Source organism: Lepidochelys olivacea, assembly GCF_965140295.1.
Source record: "Lepidochelys olivacea isolate rLepOli2 genome assembly, chromosome: 1".
NCBI lineage: Eukaryota > Metazoa > Chordata > Testudines > Cheloniidae > Lepidochelys > Lepidochelys olivacea.
The window spans coordinates 196,864,445-196,880,876 of NC_140411.1; the positions used below are offsets into that span (position 1 = coordinate 196,864,445).

Genomic DNA, 16,432 nt, shown 5'->3' on the forward strand with positions numbered 1-16,432 from the left:
GTTCAGTCTGTCTTCGTACACCACCCTTAGATAACACATTACACCCCCTATCTTAGCTTTAGCTTCTGATCCATCAAATATAAACACCATAGGCAAGATTCTGGCCACCTGATCCATCTACTGAGGGCTGCATTGGTGGTATAAGGCAGGCAGAAAGCCAGTCTATTCAGCTATTCCCCTAGCATAGAGGAATCCCCAGAAGATGTAGAATCTGCATACTTGGCTTTGTGGTGCCTCTCTCCTTCTGGCCACCACATAGGGGGCATATTGGGAGCATAGCAGTGAAGTAATGGTTGGAGTTCTGCTACACTCTGGCAATCCCCTGCTGTAATAGAGCCTGTTAGGGGGACTGTGCAACTGATCGTGATTTAGAGCAGCTCTAAATTCTGCTGGGAGAGGGCCCCTCCCCAAAGATTAGGGAAAAGCAACCGTTGATGCTCTGAGCTGGGGCCGAGAGCTTCACAGTGTGGGAGGGGGCTCTGGGCTGAGCCTGGGGCAGGGGGTTGGGGTGCAGGAGGAGGTGAGGGGTGTAAGCTCTAGGGAGGGAGTTTGGGTGCAGGAGGGGGCTCCGGGTTGGGGCAGAGTGTTGGGATGCTGGCTCTGGGAGGGGGCTCAGGACTGGGGCAGAGGCTTGGGGTGCAGTAGGTGGTTCGGAGTGCTGACTCCGGGAGGAGGATTGGGGTGTGGGCTCCCGCCGGGCGGCACTTACCTCAGGCGGCTCCCGGTAGATGGTGTAGCGGGACTTAGGCTCACTTCCTGACCCGGCCCCATGCCGCTCCCGGAAGGAGCCAACGCTCCTCTGCAGCCCCTGGGGGGGGCCATGTGGCTCCGCGTGCTACCCCTCTCTACTGGCACCGTCCCCCGCAGCTCCCATTGTCCGTAGTTCTCTGTTCCCGGCCAATGGGAGCTGCGGGGGCGGGGCTTGCAGGCAGGAGCAGTGTGCAGAGCGCCCGCCCTGGGGCCGCAAGGGCGTGCTGGCCGCTTCTGGGAGCGGTGTGGCTTTGGGGCAGACAGGGAGCATGCCTTAGCTTAGGCCAGTGGTCACCAAACAGTCGATCCTGGAGACTCTCCCAGTCAATTGTGATTTCTAGTGGTTCAGCAGGGCTGCCGCTATCTGCTATAGATTTTCTGTAGAATATGTATTAAGTACCTGTTGCACTAATTGTGCTTGAAAAGTTTATTTTATGAAATTGGAACTCAGTGACTTAGCCACTGATTAATAATAATGATCTGTAAGTATATTTTTAAAATAATACTTACAGATGATTAGTTCTCAGTTTAAGTAATTCACCATATCCATGTTACTTATTAACTATGTCCAATCTATTTCAGTAAAAATATGAAGCTTTATAACTTTAACCAATAACAACTTCAGGTTTTCGGGAGGCTTCATTATGGATATCAGACAGATAGATAGAAAATGCGTAGGTGTCAGCATGGTCTAGTAGATTCAAGTTCCATTCCTGGCTCTCTCATTGGCCTGCTTGATCTTGAGAGAGTCACTTCACTGCCCCATGCCTCAGTTTCCCCCATCTTTAAAATGAGGATAATGATACTTGCCTCCCCCTGTAAAGTGCTTGAGGTCTACTGATGAAAACACTAAATAAGAGATGGGCATTAATATATTTTCAATGAAACGAAAGAAGAACTTTTTCCTTTGAAAATAATGCCTCTGACTACTTCCCCAAATTTTTTGTAGCTGAGTTGTTTGTAGGGCAGAGCCACTGTTGTATAATTCAAATGGCTGCCTGATCATAGAACAGACACTAATACTTGGCCCGTGTTCAGCATGATACTTTATCACTTGCCTCACTTTCAGTGCAACTTGTCCTATTGAAATCAATGCACTGTTTGACCATGCCAAACTAACTGTCCAGTTAGGTCTTCCCAAACTGGTTGAATCTGTAATGGTATGAGCAACAGTCCTCCAGATGTGGAGAGCAGATGGGAAGTGGAAGGGGAACGTGACTTAAAAAATATAAGTTAGTCTGAGGTGGACCCTGGTGATTGAAAAGTCACTGTAAGATTGTGGTTGCTTGCACTGTGTTTCAGGCCTGAGTCCTGAGATTTAAAAATAAAGAACATATGGGCCTAATTAAAAAGAACAAAGGAAACAGAGAGTGGGGGAGGTGGAGGGGAACAAATCCAGAAAATAAGAAACAGTTGGACACCCGAATTATAGGCATCTGATTTTTACTAGATTAATTAAAGACTGCCGAAGAGCTAACCCCACAGCCATTTGGCGGGGTGGGGGAGGCAATGCAGTATATTAATTACACTTTTTTTTTTAAGACTTGTGGTTTTGTTGTAATTCTTTTTATCATAGCTTTCCTGATAGCAAAACCTATAGAAAAAGCTTCAATTCAGCTTCCTTTCTAACTCTCTGTTTTCAGTTGCTCATGAGTTCTTCAGTATTCTTCTATTTGGGCTGAAATTTTCCATGTTTATTTTCAGTCGTAAGTTGCATTTCCTTTTGGGAAGGCTTTGGGAAATCACTTCAGCTATTTGAGTTAGGTGAGCAGGGAAAATATACTTTTCCCTATTCTGAAAAATATTTATTTTGTCATGGGTAACTTCATCAATTGTACTTCTCATGTATCTAAAAAGGAACTTTGTAACTTAAGTAACTTTGAATTTTTCTCTTTTAAAAAAAAAAAGCTACAAGCAATTACAAAATAGTAAACATTTTATTATGTTTTGGTTTAATTGCTTGCAGCACTATAGAGTTGTAAGGGAGGTTTTAACTTGTGTAGTTAAAAATGGTTCTTGCCTTAATTTTTAAAGATAAATTAGATGCAAAAATGTATCCAGATACATCTGCTTATCTGCTACATATCTGGGCTGGCCCTGAGGCCTTAAAAACCCTGTCTCTTTCTTAGCTAGAAGAAAAGGAGTACTTGTGGCACCTTAGAGACTAACCAATTTATTTGAGCATGAGCTTTCGTGAGCTACAGCTCACTTCATCAGATGCATACCGTGGAAACTGCAGTAGACATTATATACACACAGAGACCATGAAACAATACCCCCTCCCACCCCACTGTCCTGCTGGTAATAGCTTATCTAAAGTGATCATCAAGTTGGGCCATTTCCAGCACAAATCCAGGTTTTCTCACCCTCCGCCCCCCCACACAAACTCTCCTGCTGGTAATAGCCCATCCAAAGTGACCACTCTCTCTATTGTGAAGAGAGTGGTCACTTTGGATGGGCTATTACCAACAGGAGCCTGAGTTTGTGGGGGGGAGGGGGGGTGAGAGAAAACCTTTCTTCCCAAAGCCTCTTCTCACAAACTTTCACCAGAAAGGATATCTGAGTTGAAGGATGCATTGTTCTTTTTACTACACTAAATGGGATTTTTTGTCACTGAAACTAAATTGCTGTTGGTAACGAACTGATGTGAAGCCTGAAAATTTATAGAAGTGAACTAGTAGCAAAAGTCTTGATTTTGTTTGCCACTGAAAACTTGAAGGAAACATTAACACTAGAGGAGGCATGTTAAAGAAAACAAGAAATAGGAAGCATCTGCAATAAAGAGAAGTTGAAGAGAATCAAGAGAATAAAAGTGTTAGGCAGAATAAGTGGGATGTGATAGAGTGGACAATTAACACTGTCCTTACGCTTCTGGATTGAAAGGTGGTACGTCACACATGAAAATGTATTTAGTGATTATCCAAGTCCATAGTAGTTGTCTAATATTCAGCAATTAAATTGCTGGCAATTAAATTGTAGGCAATCCTAAGATATACAAGTTTAACTGTTCTATTGATTAAAGAACTTTGAGATTCCCATGAACTATCACAAACAGGTGCTAAACAGAATCAAATTCTATTCCATTTTTGAAAGTTGTAGCTTAAAGCTAAGTATAAATTGTCAGTGGAACGTATGTGAATACTTGCATTGCAAATACATGTTAAATATGAAAAAATAATAAAACGTGTTAGTCACTTATTTACTGGGGCTTGAATTGGGGGTTCTTTGTTTCCCTTTTATCACCCGATAGTACAAACACCTTAAATAAACACAAGTTGAAAGACTTATTAATGGTTTTAAGGTTTTCCCTCTTTCTTTTTCTTATAATTGCAGGCGAAACCTTACAAAGCTGTCCCTGATCTTCAGCCACATGCTGGCAGAAATCAAAGCAATCTTTCCTAATGGCCAATTCCAGGGTGACAACTTTCGTATCACAAAAGCAGATGCTGCAGAGTTCTGGAGAAAATTTTTTGGAGACAAGTAAGTATTGCTGGTTAGAAGGATTGTGAATTCTGTCTTATAACATGCATACAGAGAAGTACTGTTTTAAATAATGCAAATAGAATAGATATGTTTTTTTGCCAGAGTTGCCATAATGATTTCGCATTTAGTTTCTTTATGGTTATTTAGTTTCAAGAAGTAAAGGTTGGGTGCAGTAGTTCTCTTCTGTAGGTAAAATACATGTAAAAAAAAATGAACTACGGATGGCATGAAGGGAAAATTAGGAAGAAAGTTTTGTTTTCCTTTTAGTCTTTCAAATTGTGTTGCTGTAGAAGGTGCAAAACCTATGATGCAATTTCTTTTTGTTTTCTTAAAATTAATATGAATTTTGATCCTTTTCTCCAAATCCCATAAACAAGTCCTATCTGCTTTTCACTTTCCTGTTGGTTTCCATTTCCAGTTTGTCCTTCCGTGTGTTAAGCAAAATTTTAAATTTGGAAAGTAACGTAAGCTAGGACCAAATTTTTCAAGCAAGATAGGAATATAAATTACAGTAGTCTCTAATCTGACTAAAACCAGTACTTGTCTCGAAATCCTCTTCTGCTAACCAGTGTAACATTAGAGGCCCCATCCTGAAAACAGCACACTTACTCCTGTCCATAATCCCTTTCATTTCAGTTTAAGGAATTATTTTCACTTAAACATTGACCACAGTGTGTTAAATTATTTCATCACTCTTCTACATCTGAGAAATTAAATTTGAAGGTGAATATGAACACTTCGCTTCTGATCCTGCAAACACCTGCAGCTAAATTTGTCAAAATGAGAGAAGATGCGTGGGTGGAGGTGAGATGATTTAGGTCCTTGAAGGTGAGGGTAAGAAGCTGCTGTCTTGTCACTCCAGAAATATTTTCTATCCGTCTAGTAAACTAAAAGGCACTTACTCCATACAGTCAGAAAAAGATAGTTTCACCTTAATTAGATACTGGCACTCCAAAGATTGTCTAAACCATATTTTTTAGGTTAATGGATACTCTTGGAGTAGAATAAATACAGTTTATCATTTTTTATGGGCCATTGCGTCTAGGGTGAATTTTAAGATATGTTTAAGATATGCAAAACCACAATGCATTGTATGATGTATATTCTCCTTGCCTACATGTCCTGCTACAAGAGATTTACCATAGACTGAATTAGGAACTTTAACTGAATCTGATGTTCCCTGCCCATATTGCTACATTTTCAATGAACAAGTTTACTGCCTAACGCATACTCTCAGATTAGTAACGTTTGACTATATTTGGTTTCTTGAATATGTGTGCTACTTTACAAATACGTTAAGATGGAGTCCCTGTACTGAGGACATTAGAGTCCAACTCTGATATGACGTGTGGAATAACAGTTAAAGTGCAGGAATAGATGGAAACAACATATCTGTCTAGATGAGTTCTGGGAGGCTTAATGAAAGAAGCAAGTTTTTAGAAGAATACGCTGTACAAGGAGGGTATTGTGAGCATACAGGATTGTTTAAAAAACTGGCAACTAAATAGAGCACTTCAAACACAAATTGTAACATTTTAAAAATACTTTGTGGACTTTATGCAGGCTGTAGATGAATGTGATAGTCTTGTCACGCCTTCATTATCAGTATTTATTACAAAACCCTTTTATAATGGCAGGAACAGAAAAAGGTTGGCGAGATTCATAAAGTTTTTTTTTGTTTGTGTTTTTGGTTTTTTAAGGTCACAAGGGACCATTATGATCATCTAGTTTGACTTCCTGCATAACACAGGCCATAGCATTTCACCAAGCAATTCCTGAGTCAAGCCTTTAATCTCTACTTGAGCTAAGGCATGTCTTTTAAAAAAGACACCCAGTCTTGATTTAAAACACTTCAAAGGATGGATAGTCCGCTATGGCCCTAGGTAATGGTTCTAGTGTTTAATTACACTTGCTGTTAAATTGCCCCTTACTTCTCATCTGACTTTTGTCTAATTTCAGCTTCCAGCCAGTGGATCTCATTTGGCTTTGCCTGCTAAAATAAATAGTCCTCTATCTGAAATCGTTTCCCCATATAAGTATTTATTTCTGATCAATTCCTGATCATGCCATCTCTTGATCTTCTTTAAGAGAAGTTTCAGAGTAGCAGCCGTGTTAGTCTGTATTCGCAAAAAGAAAAGGAGTACTAGTGGCACCTTAGAGACTGACCAATTTATTTGAACATAAGCTTTCGTGAGCTACAGCTCACTTCATCGGATGCATCTGATGAAGTGAGCTGTAGCTCATGAAAGCTTATGCTCAAATAAATTGGTCAGTCTCTAAGGTGTCACTAGTACTCCTTTTTCTTTTTGTTAAGAGAAGTGAACCTGAGCATGTTTTATGCTGCCATTGGCCCTGCTCAAAAGATCTTTCAAAACATCATCAAGGGTCAGAAAAAAATGTATTTTTTTTAAGGATTTTTATTGTCAAAGGCTCAGGGCATGTTACTTAAAATTTCTTGTGATAGAGCACCCTTTAAAAAAAAAAAAGTCAATTAAAAACACCAAGTTGTAAATATCAAGTTTTTTAAATGCCCACACATCATCTACTTTTCATTTAGTGTGTCCTTCTTTTCTTAGTTATCCTTAGAGTTTGGTCCCTTCCCCTTTTTCATGCTATCCTTGGATAACTTTACCTGCTGTTCTGGCTGCAACATCCATTTCTTTGCTGAATACTTACAGATCGCAACCATAAATCTAAATCCAACTCTGAACTTCACCCTTGGCTTGTTCATTTCCTTCTGACCCCTCCTCTTTCTCTGCTTTTCCTGAGCCAGCTGACTTAGTGCCTCTCTTCTCCTTCTTGTCTCTTGTCTTCATACCTCTGTTTGTGCCACACTTGCCTGGTGATCTAATTTCTCCATTTAAAAAAAAAAAAAAAAACACAAAAAACCACCTTTCCAGGTGGATTCTAATTTCAACTGTAAATTTCTTGGGGCTTGGACCATGTGTTATATTTTGCATGGTGTCAAGCATAGACAGACCTCAATAAGTAGTTGCTATTTTTAGTAGGCTGACTTTTTAAGAACCTGCCACTTGCCCATGATTAACAACCTCACTTCTCAGTAGTAAACAGTTAATTTGTGCTCAGCATGCTTGGCATTCACCCAGATTTAGTTAATTGTGTTTAAGTAACTGTAAAGCATGTAACAGCATGAATGTTGAATATCTAGATGAGTAAAAGTTATTGTCTTGCATCACCATTTAATCTCTTTATGAAATGAAATGCCTGAAGCCTTTAAGGCATGAATTGTCTTTTAATTCACTGAGTATCACACACTGATATGCCTTTGGGGATCACATCCTTTTAAGGTGGGCGTGTTTTGACAAATTGGTCTGCAAATACTTACTTATCCCTTTCCTAGACATAGTGCATACTTCAAGCTTTAGGGTGTTGGACGAGATGTAATAAATGATGAAATCTCCAGTGTTCATACTGGTAAATATGTTCAATATTGAATTAATTGCTCAAATATAGATAGTATATTCAAACCTGCCTGCTGAAGTTTGGCCCCATAGACATAAATTTAGGTCCCAATTCTGCTATTGGCTCCCTCCTGTCAGATTCCTGTGTCAATGCTGAACCCCACTGAAGTGAATGGGGATCTACATGTGATCAAAATTCTACCTCTAAAAAACAAATGGACAGGATTGGGGCCTTAGAGACTTCAATAAAAGTGATAGGATTTTTCAGGGTTGCTGGCCACCCAAAATCCCATTTAAGTCAGTGGGAGCTCCAGGACCTGTGGAAAAACAGTCCACACATTTAGGTTTCCAAATACAGATTTAAAAGCCTAACTTTAGGCACCTAGGTCTGAAAATTTTGGCCCATATATCCAACTTCAGTAAGGTGCCCTTCAGAACTATTACAGACATATATGCATTGTAAGCATATTAGTATGTTGCTTCAACTTAGATACAGTTGCCTTGATGGATACTGGTTCATTGACCTTCTGTGTCAAGCTCCTTTTGCATCAGCACTTTTAAATAGAGCACGTTGCGAGTGAGATTCTAATTGCAGAGGGAAAAACACCAATAACTTCTTGAACAAAAATCTTATTTTTTGTTTAAACAAACTAAAATTTAGGAAAACGGCACTATTCAGAGCAGCACTTATGCACGTGCTTCATGGTAAGCATCTATTTAATTGCCTTCCTGAATTAGGGCTGTCAGATACATAAGAGGGTTCTGGTATGTGCATAATTCATAGAACACCTTATCCAGAGATCTTCTACTCATTTTTACTCAGTCCTTATTCTGAGGACAATGGGAGTTTGCTCAGGTAAACACTAAGTAAATTACCTTGAGATTTGGCTCCTAGAGAAATAATAAGCGGTTAAAATGAGAAACATGGAAATAATTATGTTACGTTTTGTGTCCCTGAGCAGAGAGATGCAATTATTTCTTTGTTTATAGCTGATCATGTTATGATTTTTCAGAATACAAATATAAACATTTTCGAGTTTCTCTGAAAAAACAATTGGAAACCATCCCACAATCCCACCTTGTTTTGTAGGGTTTTTTTTTCTGACTAAATTTTGAAATATAAATGAAGCTTTAACAAAAGTCATGATCCATTATGTCCTAGGCCTGCTCTTTAGATTTTTGGGCCTTTTGGGCTTTGTCTAGCAGCAAAGTAGGGGACATGCTGCTTTTTATTTTTTTAATGTGAATGTACAGTAAATTCTCAAAGATCAATTCCTGGCATCCAGTCTGTGCTGAACACTTATTTTTCTCTTTGACTGCTCTTCCCAAATGAATTGGAAACTTTTTATTTTGTTGCTCTACAATAAGCAGTGTTGTTTTTCCAAGAACACGTGTTGCTGCGCTCATTCTTTTACAACCATCAGGGCCTCTACAAATACTTTAAGGCACATTCTGCAGGTTACCAATATATGCATCAGAGCATGCTTGTCTTCCTTCAGAATTTACAGCCAGCTATGTGCACAGCCAGATGGTTTCAAATTGTTTAATTAAAAATACATTAATAGCTAAGATAACTATTAGAAGTTCCTACTGACTATTTATCTAGCCATCATCAGTTGACAGTTTCCTTTAGGCACCACAGAAGTAGGTCTCACGGGAGTATTTGAAGGAAGACCGGGTTTAACAGATTTATTCATTGAGGTCATTCCATTAATTTCCCTCCTCTTCAAATCCCTCCTCAAAATCCACTTCTGTGGTTCCTAAAGGAAACTGCCAAATGACAGTGGCCAGATAAAGGGCCACGAAAGACTTCTGCATGGAAGAATGTGTGAAGATGTTTGTGGGAGAAACAGGCAAATAGGAAATGGAGGCTGCCATCCTCCATGGACCAAAGTGAGTGGAAGGTTTGTAGCACATTAAATAATAAAGACCATTACAGATCAGGACTAAGTAATGAAGGAGCTTAAATGTAAGGATCAGAATCTTTTATATGAGACAATGGGGAAAGTTGAGCCAGTGCAGGGGCTCAAAGGGATGACATGGTCAAAATAATGGGGCAGAAAGATGATCTTAATGACGGTGTTTGGAACCAGAGAGACAAGCCTTGAACAAGTATGACTAGGTTTGTTATGCCATTTCACAGTCAGTCATTGCACTAAGGTCTTGATGTCACTAGGCCTATAGCAGTCAGTTCTGTGTGATGGGGTGGATTCCTTGTTGCAGCCATGTTCATGTAAATTAGCATGGAGGCAGCTAGCACTGCCTCTTCCTGACCTTTAAAAAAAAAACAAAAACAAAAAAACAAAAAAAAAACCTTTGTACTGAATTAGTAGATCAGCCACTAACATGGGTTCCCCAAATACTTTCAAATGGAACAGGAGTATGGCCAGAAAAACAGAGTGATCTGAGACTGACTTTGCAGAAGACCTAACTTGGATCCCTGATAGCGTGTGTTGCAATCCCTGATACAGACAGAAAGGAATTTGGAGAAATGTGGGGTGACCCCACATAAAATAGAAAGCTCTTTTTTTCCAGCCCCTTGCTGTTCCAGATCATGCATGCCCACAGATGGTTGTGGTCCTTGATGACTGTGGGTGTTTGGAACCCATTGTTCACTAATGAAGCCATGGTGTGTAGGCAGCTCTGTACAGATATGTGCTGCCTCAAGAAATACTAACCTGTAGTCTCCAAAGAGAGTCTGCTTAGGCAAGGTATACGTACTCCTTTGCTCCTTCTTTATTCCCAGAGCCTCACCCTCCTTTCCCTTCCCTACCCTCCTCACCCTCCTTTCCCTTCCCTACCCTCCTGTGTTAGGCTTCAGTTGTACTTCTGACACATGGGGTCAATATTGTAACTGTTGTATAGAATGGGATGGCATGGTGGAGCAGAAGTGCTTTTTTCCCCCTTGTGACTGATCTTCTCAGGCCTTTTTTTGAATTGACTTGTACGGTTGTTTGCTCTGGGCTTCAGAACCAAAGGAAGCATGAGGTCCATTTTTCATACTGGAGGGTGTTTGGAGCAATATTCTAAGAAAGCTGTGTTCAGTAATGATAAACTGAAACCCACATCAGTTTCCTCAAACATTCAAAGAATTTTTTGTTTAGATCTGGGTGACTGCTTGAATTTTTAAATAAATTCACTTTGGACAGTCATGCCCCTTTTGTGTTCGCATTCTGCAGCATTTCTGAGAGAGTTGTACTGGCACGGATGTTGGCAGAATGTCAGTTTCCAAGTTACACACATACATATTCACACCACAGGTGCTTCTGAGCTCCTCTACTTCGAGAGAGAAGAAACAATGGCATGTGCACATCTGACCAGTGCAGCTCAGATATTGCACGTTGAATGTTCACAGAGATAATTTTTTTTTAATCCATAGTTGTTGGTTCTTTTAAGCAAAACATGCAAATACTTAAAAAGTTTGAGGAAAATCCCAGTTTGCTCTTGGATATTCTATGAGCAGAAAAAGAAGCTAAATCCATCTGTTAAATTATTTGTTGTGAATTACTTGCTGAGCTCTAATCCTTCAAATGGCTTGGAGGAAGCTTGGCTTGGTGTTTTAGAGTATGATATATCTTGGAATCCTGAATAACCCTACCCTTGGGGCAAATGCTTATATAAAAAGCAGTTTCAATAAGATGTCTAAAACAAAACTTTTACTCTGCCCAGAACAGACCTCATGCCACCAATTTGTTATAAATGCAATTACTACTGTCACTCTATCAGAGAAAATAGAAAGGCAGTCTCCACTGGGAGTGTGTTCTTCTGGTGGGCGCCTCAGATGAGAGGAAGACCAGAGGTGATTATCCAGATACAGTCAGGTCTGCAGCAAGAGACAGTGTTTAGGTGTATATGAGACACTTTTTCTGCATTAGGGTCTCAAACAAGCTTCCTAAAGCTTTAAAGAGGACCATTTTGTTGTTGTTAAACCAGCATAGGTACGCTTTGACTGCAATTGAAAGGGTGCAGAGACTCCCACTGATTTCAGTGTGAGTTGGATCAGGCCCTAAGTGAGCTTTAAATTCTTTCGATTTAGAAAAGTTCTGTCTCAAATAAATAAAACACACCTAAATACATAACAGATGGTTGTCCTTAGCTCCCTAGTGTTTTAATTCAGGTGTACGTTTCAAGCCACTTCACATATTTATTCCTTTTATATATTTTCTCTCTGATTTTAATTAATTGTACAACAGCACGTCCAAGAGCATCATAAAATAGCACATATAATACATGTTTATGAAAACAAACTAAAACATACAGCCTGATACTTTCTGAAATTAGTACTGCTTCCTAGAAGACATCAGAAAAGAGACAAACTGTTGCTGAACATATGTTTAAAAAAGAGAAAAGCCGTTTTTTGGGCAGCAAACAGTTTGAGTGAATTTATAATGAGGATAGCTATCTTTTTTAGTATTCCTAATATGAAATACTCCCCAGAATAATGCCTCAGTAACAGTACATCATACAGCCAATGACAGCTTATATAGTTATTAAATATAAGACAATGCACTTATTCATCCTAATTATACAGAGAGCCTAACATGGTAGGGGGTGTCATATTGCATCTTCCTGATGAACACAGCAGAGGTGCGTAACCCCTCCTTCTCCAGACAAGTTCCCACTGATCTGCCTAATCTCATCAGGCATGTGCAGAAATACCTGCCAACATCTAATGCTGGGCATCATTAGTGGCATGAAGCAACAAACAAAACAAGGACAAAGAGCCTGGAAACCATTAGCTGTAAATACTTTGTACGATTCAAGATGGAAAAGAGGCAGATTGCATTTGATTGTAAACCAGATCCTGTCTTCTTTTATTGTAAAGGAAACATGCTTTCTCTAACATTATTTAGTAGGCTTGACAAACATACTGTTCTCTATAAATCCTTATCTCAGCATTCATTTTATAAGCAGCATCTGAAGTAATGTGTTTGGATTTAAATAATAAAGACACCTGTACAAAACTGTAGATCCCCAACGTGTAATAATACACCAGAAATCACAACAGCATTAAAATTATCATTCAAACAGGAACTCAATCTGACAGCCACCTACCAAAGCTCCTTTCTACCACTTTACTGTTGTGGGAAGTTTACTCTCAGCTTTTTCTAAATACTCCTACCCACACCTTTTGCAGTGTGCCTGGGAGATTAGTCCAAGTAGCCTGAATTTGACAAAGGGGGAGGATAGATGGGGAGGAACAAGTTACATAGTCCTAGAGACCTCACAGAGAACACCCTGCTAGCAAACTCCCTCTTTTCTATAAAAGGCGGCCTCCTGCTCAAGGACTTCTCTTGACCACAGCTGTCGGAATGGCGCCGGGAGAGAGGCAGTCCCTCAGGTAGGCTGGTCCCAAGCTGGTTAGTGCCAAAAGCTACAGAGTGACTTTATCAGAAGCAGAAATGAGTGTTTCAACAACAAACAGTTCTCAGCTCTCCTGGGGACAGTAAATGATGGTCAAGGCATAACAGGCCAGATCCAAAACTCACTGAAATAACTGGGAGGGCTCAGATGGATTTCAGTGGACTATAGATGAGGAACACCTTTTTTTTTTTAAAACACCTGTCCTGGAAGATTATCGCGATAAACTTCAGATGTTATTTCACTGGTTTAATCTCTCAACTGTGAACATGTCTGTCATAGGCTGAGTTGCAGATGGGCTGAATTGTGCATTAAGGTGTCTGACCTTGAAGTTTTGTATCTATATTATTTTTTTAATCAGGTGAGGGGTAATAACATTAAGTGAATAGAGGATGGTAGGTCCTGTGTATCGGTCACATCCAATAATTTCTTCATGAAACTATAGCAGGTGGAGAACCAAGAGGGAGTTCTGACAATCCTGTCACATCACTCATTTTTGCTTGCATTGTATTGAGATTACACTTGCATATGAGATTAATTTTAGCTTTAAGAGTTTGGATTTCCTCTTCTAACCCTTGCTATTCTAGTACTGTGATCTTGATGCTGTCACCATTCAGAAAGTTTAATGAGAGAATCAAAGAGGAAGTCTAATTTATGATTACCTGTTTAATTCCTGTAATTGTGACACCTAAATTCATATATAACTGTAGTTTTTAACACCATGGATGCACAGAGGTTTTCTATCTTTGTACTTTAAAGTCAGTGCAACATTTTGTTCTTTCTTTACCGTGATCAAAATTTGATGTGCATTCTTTTTTAAATGGCATCTGATGTGGTATCTCTCTTCAGTTCTTTGTGGTTTCCTGTTTTTCATACACAGACGAACATATCTGCGGAGATCTATTCGGCTTCATCATATATCATCATTTATGATTTTCTCAATACAAGCTTCAAAATGACATTTAGATTTCCAGGTCTAAAGGCTTTTATGAATACAGTAAAGGCCAGATTAGGATTTTTCCCTGCAGCAGAAATATGAACTCAAGTCCTCAGCGTTCTGCTTTTAGCTGAAAGCTTTTTTTTTTAAAGTTAGGTGAATTGGCAAGTATTTACTTAGTGTGGAACAGTCAGATATAACTATCATTTTCTTTTATAACTCCATATTACTAAGTAATCTGAATTACTTTGTACATGTAAAAAGGAGATGTGAAAATGTTTGTGGAATAAAAATGTTGTGGGGTTTTTCTAAAGTTAGTGTCAACAGCAGAAGCCCATGAGGCATCTGTAGCATGTGTGAGGGTTGTATCTTTGGCTCTTTAGACTGTTTTTTAGCATCCACATACACACAAACTGGCTTTAAAAACACAAAATCTTACACATTTTAAAGTCTTGCAAATAACTACAGATCACCGAGAATGTGATCCTGTAAAGTAGGCTATTCTCTACTCCTACGGGGCATTGAGGTCAGTCAGTCCACCTTGCAGGGAGGGATTTAATGCCGTGCAGAATTTAGATAGTAACCTTTATAATGACGTCTGGGTGAAGAAGAAGCAGCAGCAGTTGTTGATGGGTGGTCTGCCATGGTTTGTAAAGGGTTCCTCCACGTGATGGGCATCGCGTGGGGTCCCAGATCTCACCATCTTCATTGACAATGGTTGGCAGAAGAACCTGCCAGTTTGTGCAGCAGATGAGTTAAAAGGGACATGGGATACAGAAGGATGGGGAGAGGACCTGAGGTGAACAAAATGTGACTCTGCTAGAGAGGATCAGTTTAGTATGTCTTTGTTCTGAATTGCTCTTTCCATGCCTGCCACGCTCTGCTCCAGAGCTACAAATAAAAGTAGGGGCAGATTCTGCCAGTGGCACAGGAATAAGGGACTCATTCCCTGTTAACGCTTGACAACTCAAAGCACTCAGCCGGCCTCTGTCTAGCTGAATGAGGCCTTCAGTACATTTCAGCTGCCCTTCCTCATTAATGGTAGCATCTATTCATCCTATGTTGAATTCGTTTGCATCAACAGGCTTCTTCTTTTTCTCCATGCTGCTAGTACTTTGGGCTGAGAGGTGCCTTCCCCCAGCTCTTGTTGCATTCTTCAGAAGGGAAGCAGGATTTCCCCCCACCCCCAGTAGCAGGCTCTCAGCCTAGTAGCATCTTGAACTGTTGAGTCCTCAAGTACTAAATCCCTTCCTTAAATGCTCAGGTAGACCTTGTTTCTAGTCAGGAGAAAAGAGAATAAAGTCTCAAACGCTGAATAAAATCATTTATTGAATAAAGTCTCAAAAGTTGCTTCAAAGTTAGCTACTAAATTGGATTCAGAAAAGTAGTTTGGATTATTTATTGGAAGAGCTTTCAAATTTGTGCAGATATAGACATGGTAAGAGCTGCACTCTAATATCCATGTAACTGTTATAACCCGTTACCATTGCTGTCATCCTGCAGTTTTTTTTTTGTTTGTCACTACTACTCATTCTGTAACAATGTTCTTATTTCTAAAAGCAATTTCTTTGGGAGGGGGTCGGGAGAACAGCCATATAGTCAAATAGAGCAAGCCACACTCTTTGGCAGTGTCTTAAAGAGCCTTTCCCTTCCTTAGGTTGCTGATGTGAACTCAGCCTTGAGTAGTGATGTCATAGCAGTTATCTGAAGGTTGTTGGCCTGTACAAATTGAACTGGTATAAATGAGCCTTAATCACAAAAACTGCAATCACGGTAGGCACTAAATAGCATACTTGTTAGTCTGAACAGAGGCCAAAGACCATGAAGACAGAACTTCCCATCCATCTCAGAGGCGTTTCCTTCAAGTCAAGATTGGGATCATGTGGGGTGGTTTGCTGTACCTGTTCTGTGGATAAATAGAGGATTTTAATCTTGGAACCAGAGACTCCATCAACTTTCCCGTGCACAAAATTCACTTACAGTAAAAACAAACTAACAAAAAACTCACCACCACACCATTTTGGGAAATAATTTGGCTTGAATATTTTGCATAATAAAATAAAAGGGAGTTTAACAACATCCATTTAATGGAAAATAAGATGTACTAGCATTTGATTGAATCCTTGCAGAAAACTGAGCTTTAGTTTTTGTAGCAAAATCAAACATAATTAAATTAATGTCAGGCTTGAGTTGTGCTGTCTAAATAAGAAAATTTCTTCAATATGGCATCTTATTAAATCTTTTCTCTCCCCCTCACAGAACTATAGTGCCATGGAAAGTGTTCCGGCAGTGCCTTCATGAGATTCATCAGATAAGCTCTGGTTTGGAAGCAATGGCTCTGAAGTCTACCATTGACTTGACCTGCAATGACTACATTTCAATTTTTGAATTTGATATCTTCACTAGACTATTTCAGGTAAGATTCTTAAAATTTTCAGCATTATGGAAGAACTTAGATCTGTGAGTCACCAAATGGACA

The 16,432-nt window shown here is 39.6% G+C and overlaps 1 protein-coding gene across 1 annotated transcript in view; it reads left to right on the forward strand.

Annotated features, from left to right (window-relative positions):
* CBLB (Cbl proto-oncogene B) overlaps positions 1 to 16,432 on the forward strand; it is a 201,552-nt gene that overhangs the window by 94,312 nt on the left and 90,808 nt on the right. Inside the window, exons 4-5 of the mRNA XM_084612705.1 lie at positions 4,084 to 4,230; positions 16,213 to 16,369. Coding sequence (XP_084468831.1) covers positions 4,084 to 4,230; positions 16,213 to 16,369 — 304 coding nt within the window. The remainder of the gene's footprint in view (positions 1 to 4,083; positions 4,231 to 16,212; positions 16,370 to 16,432) is intronic.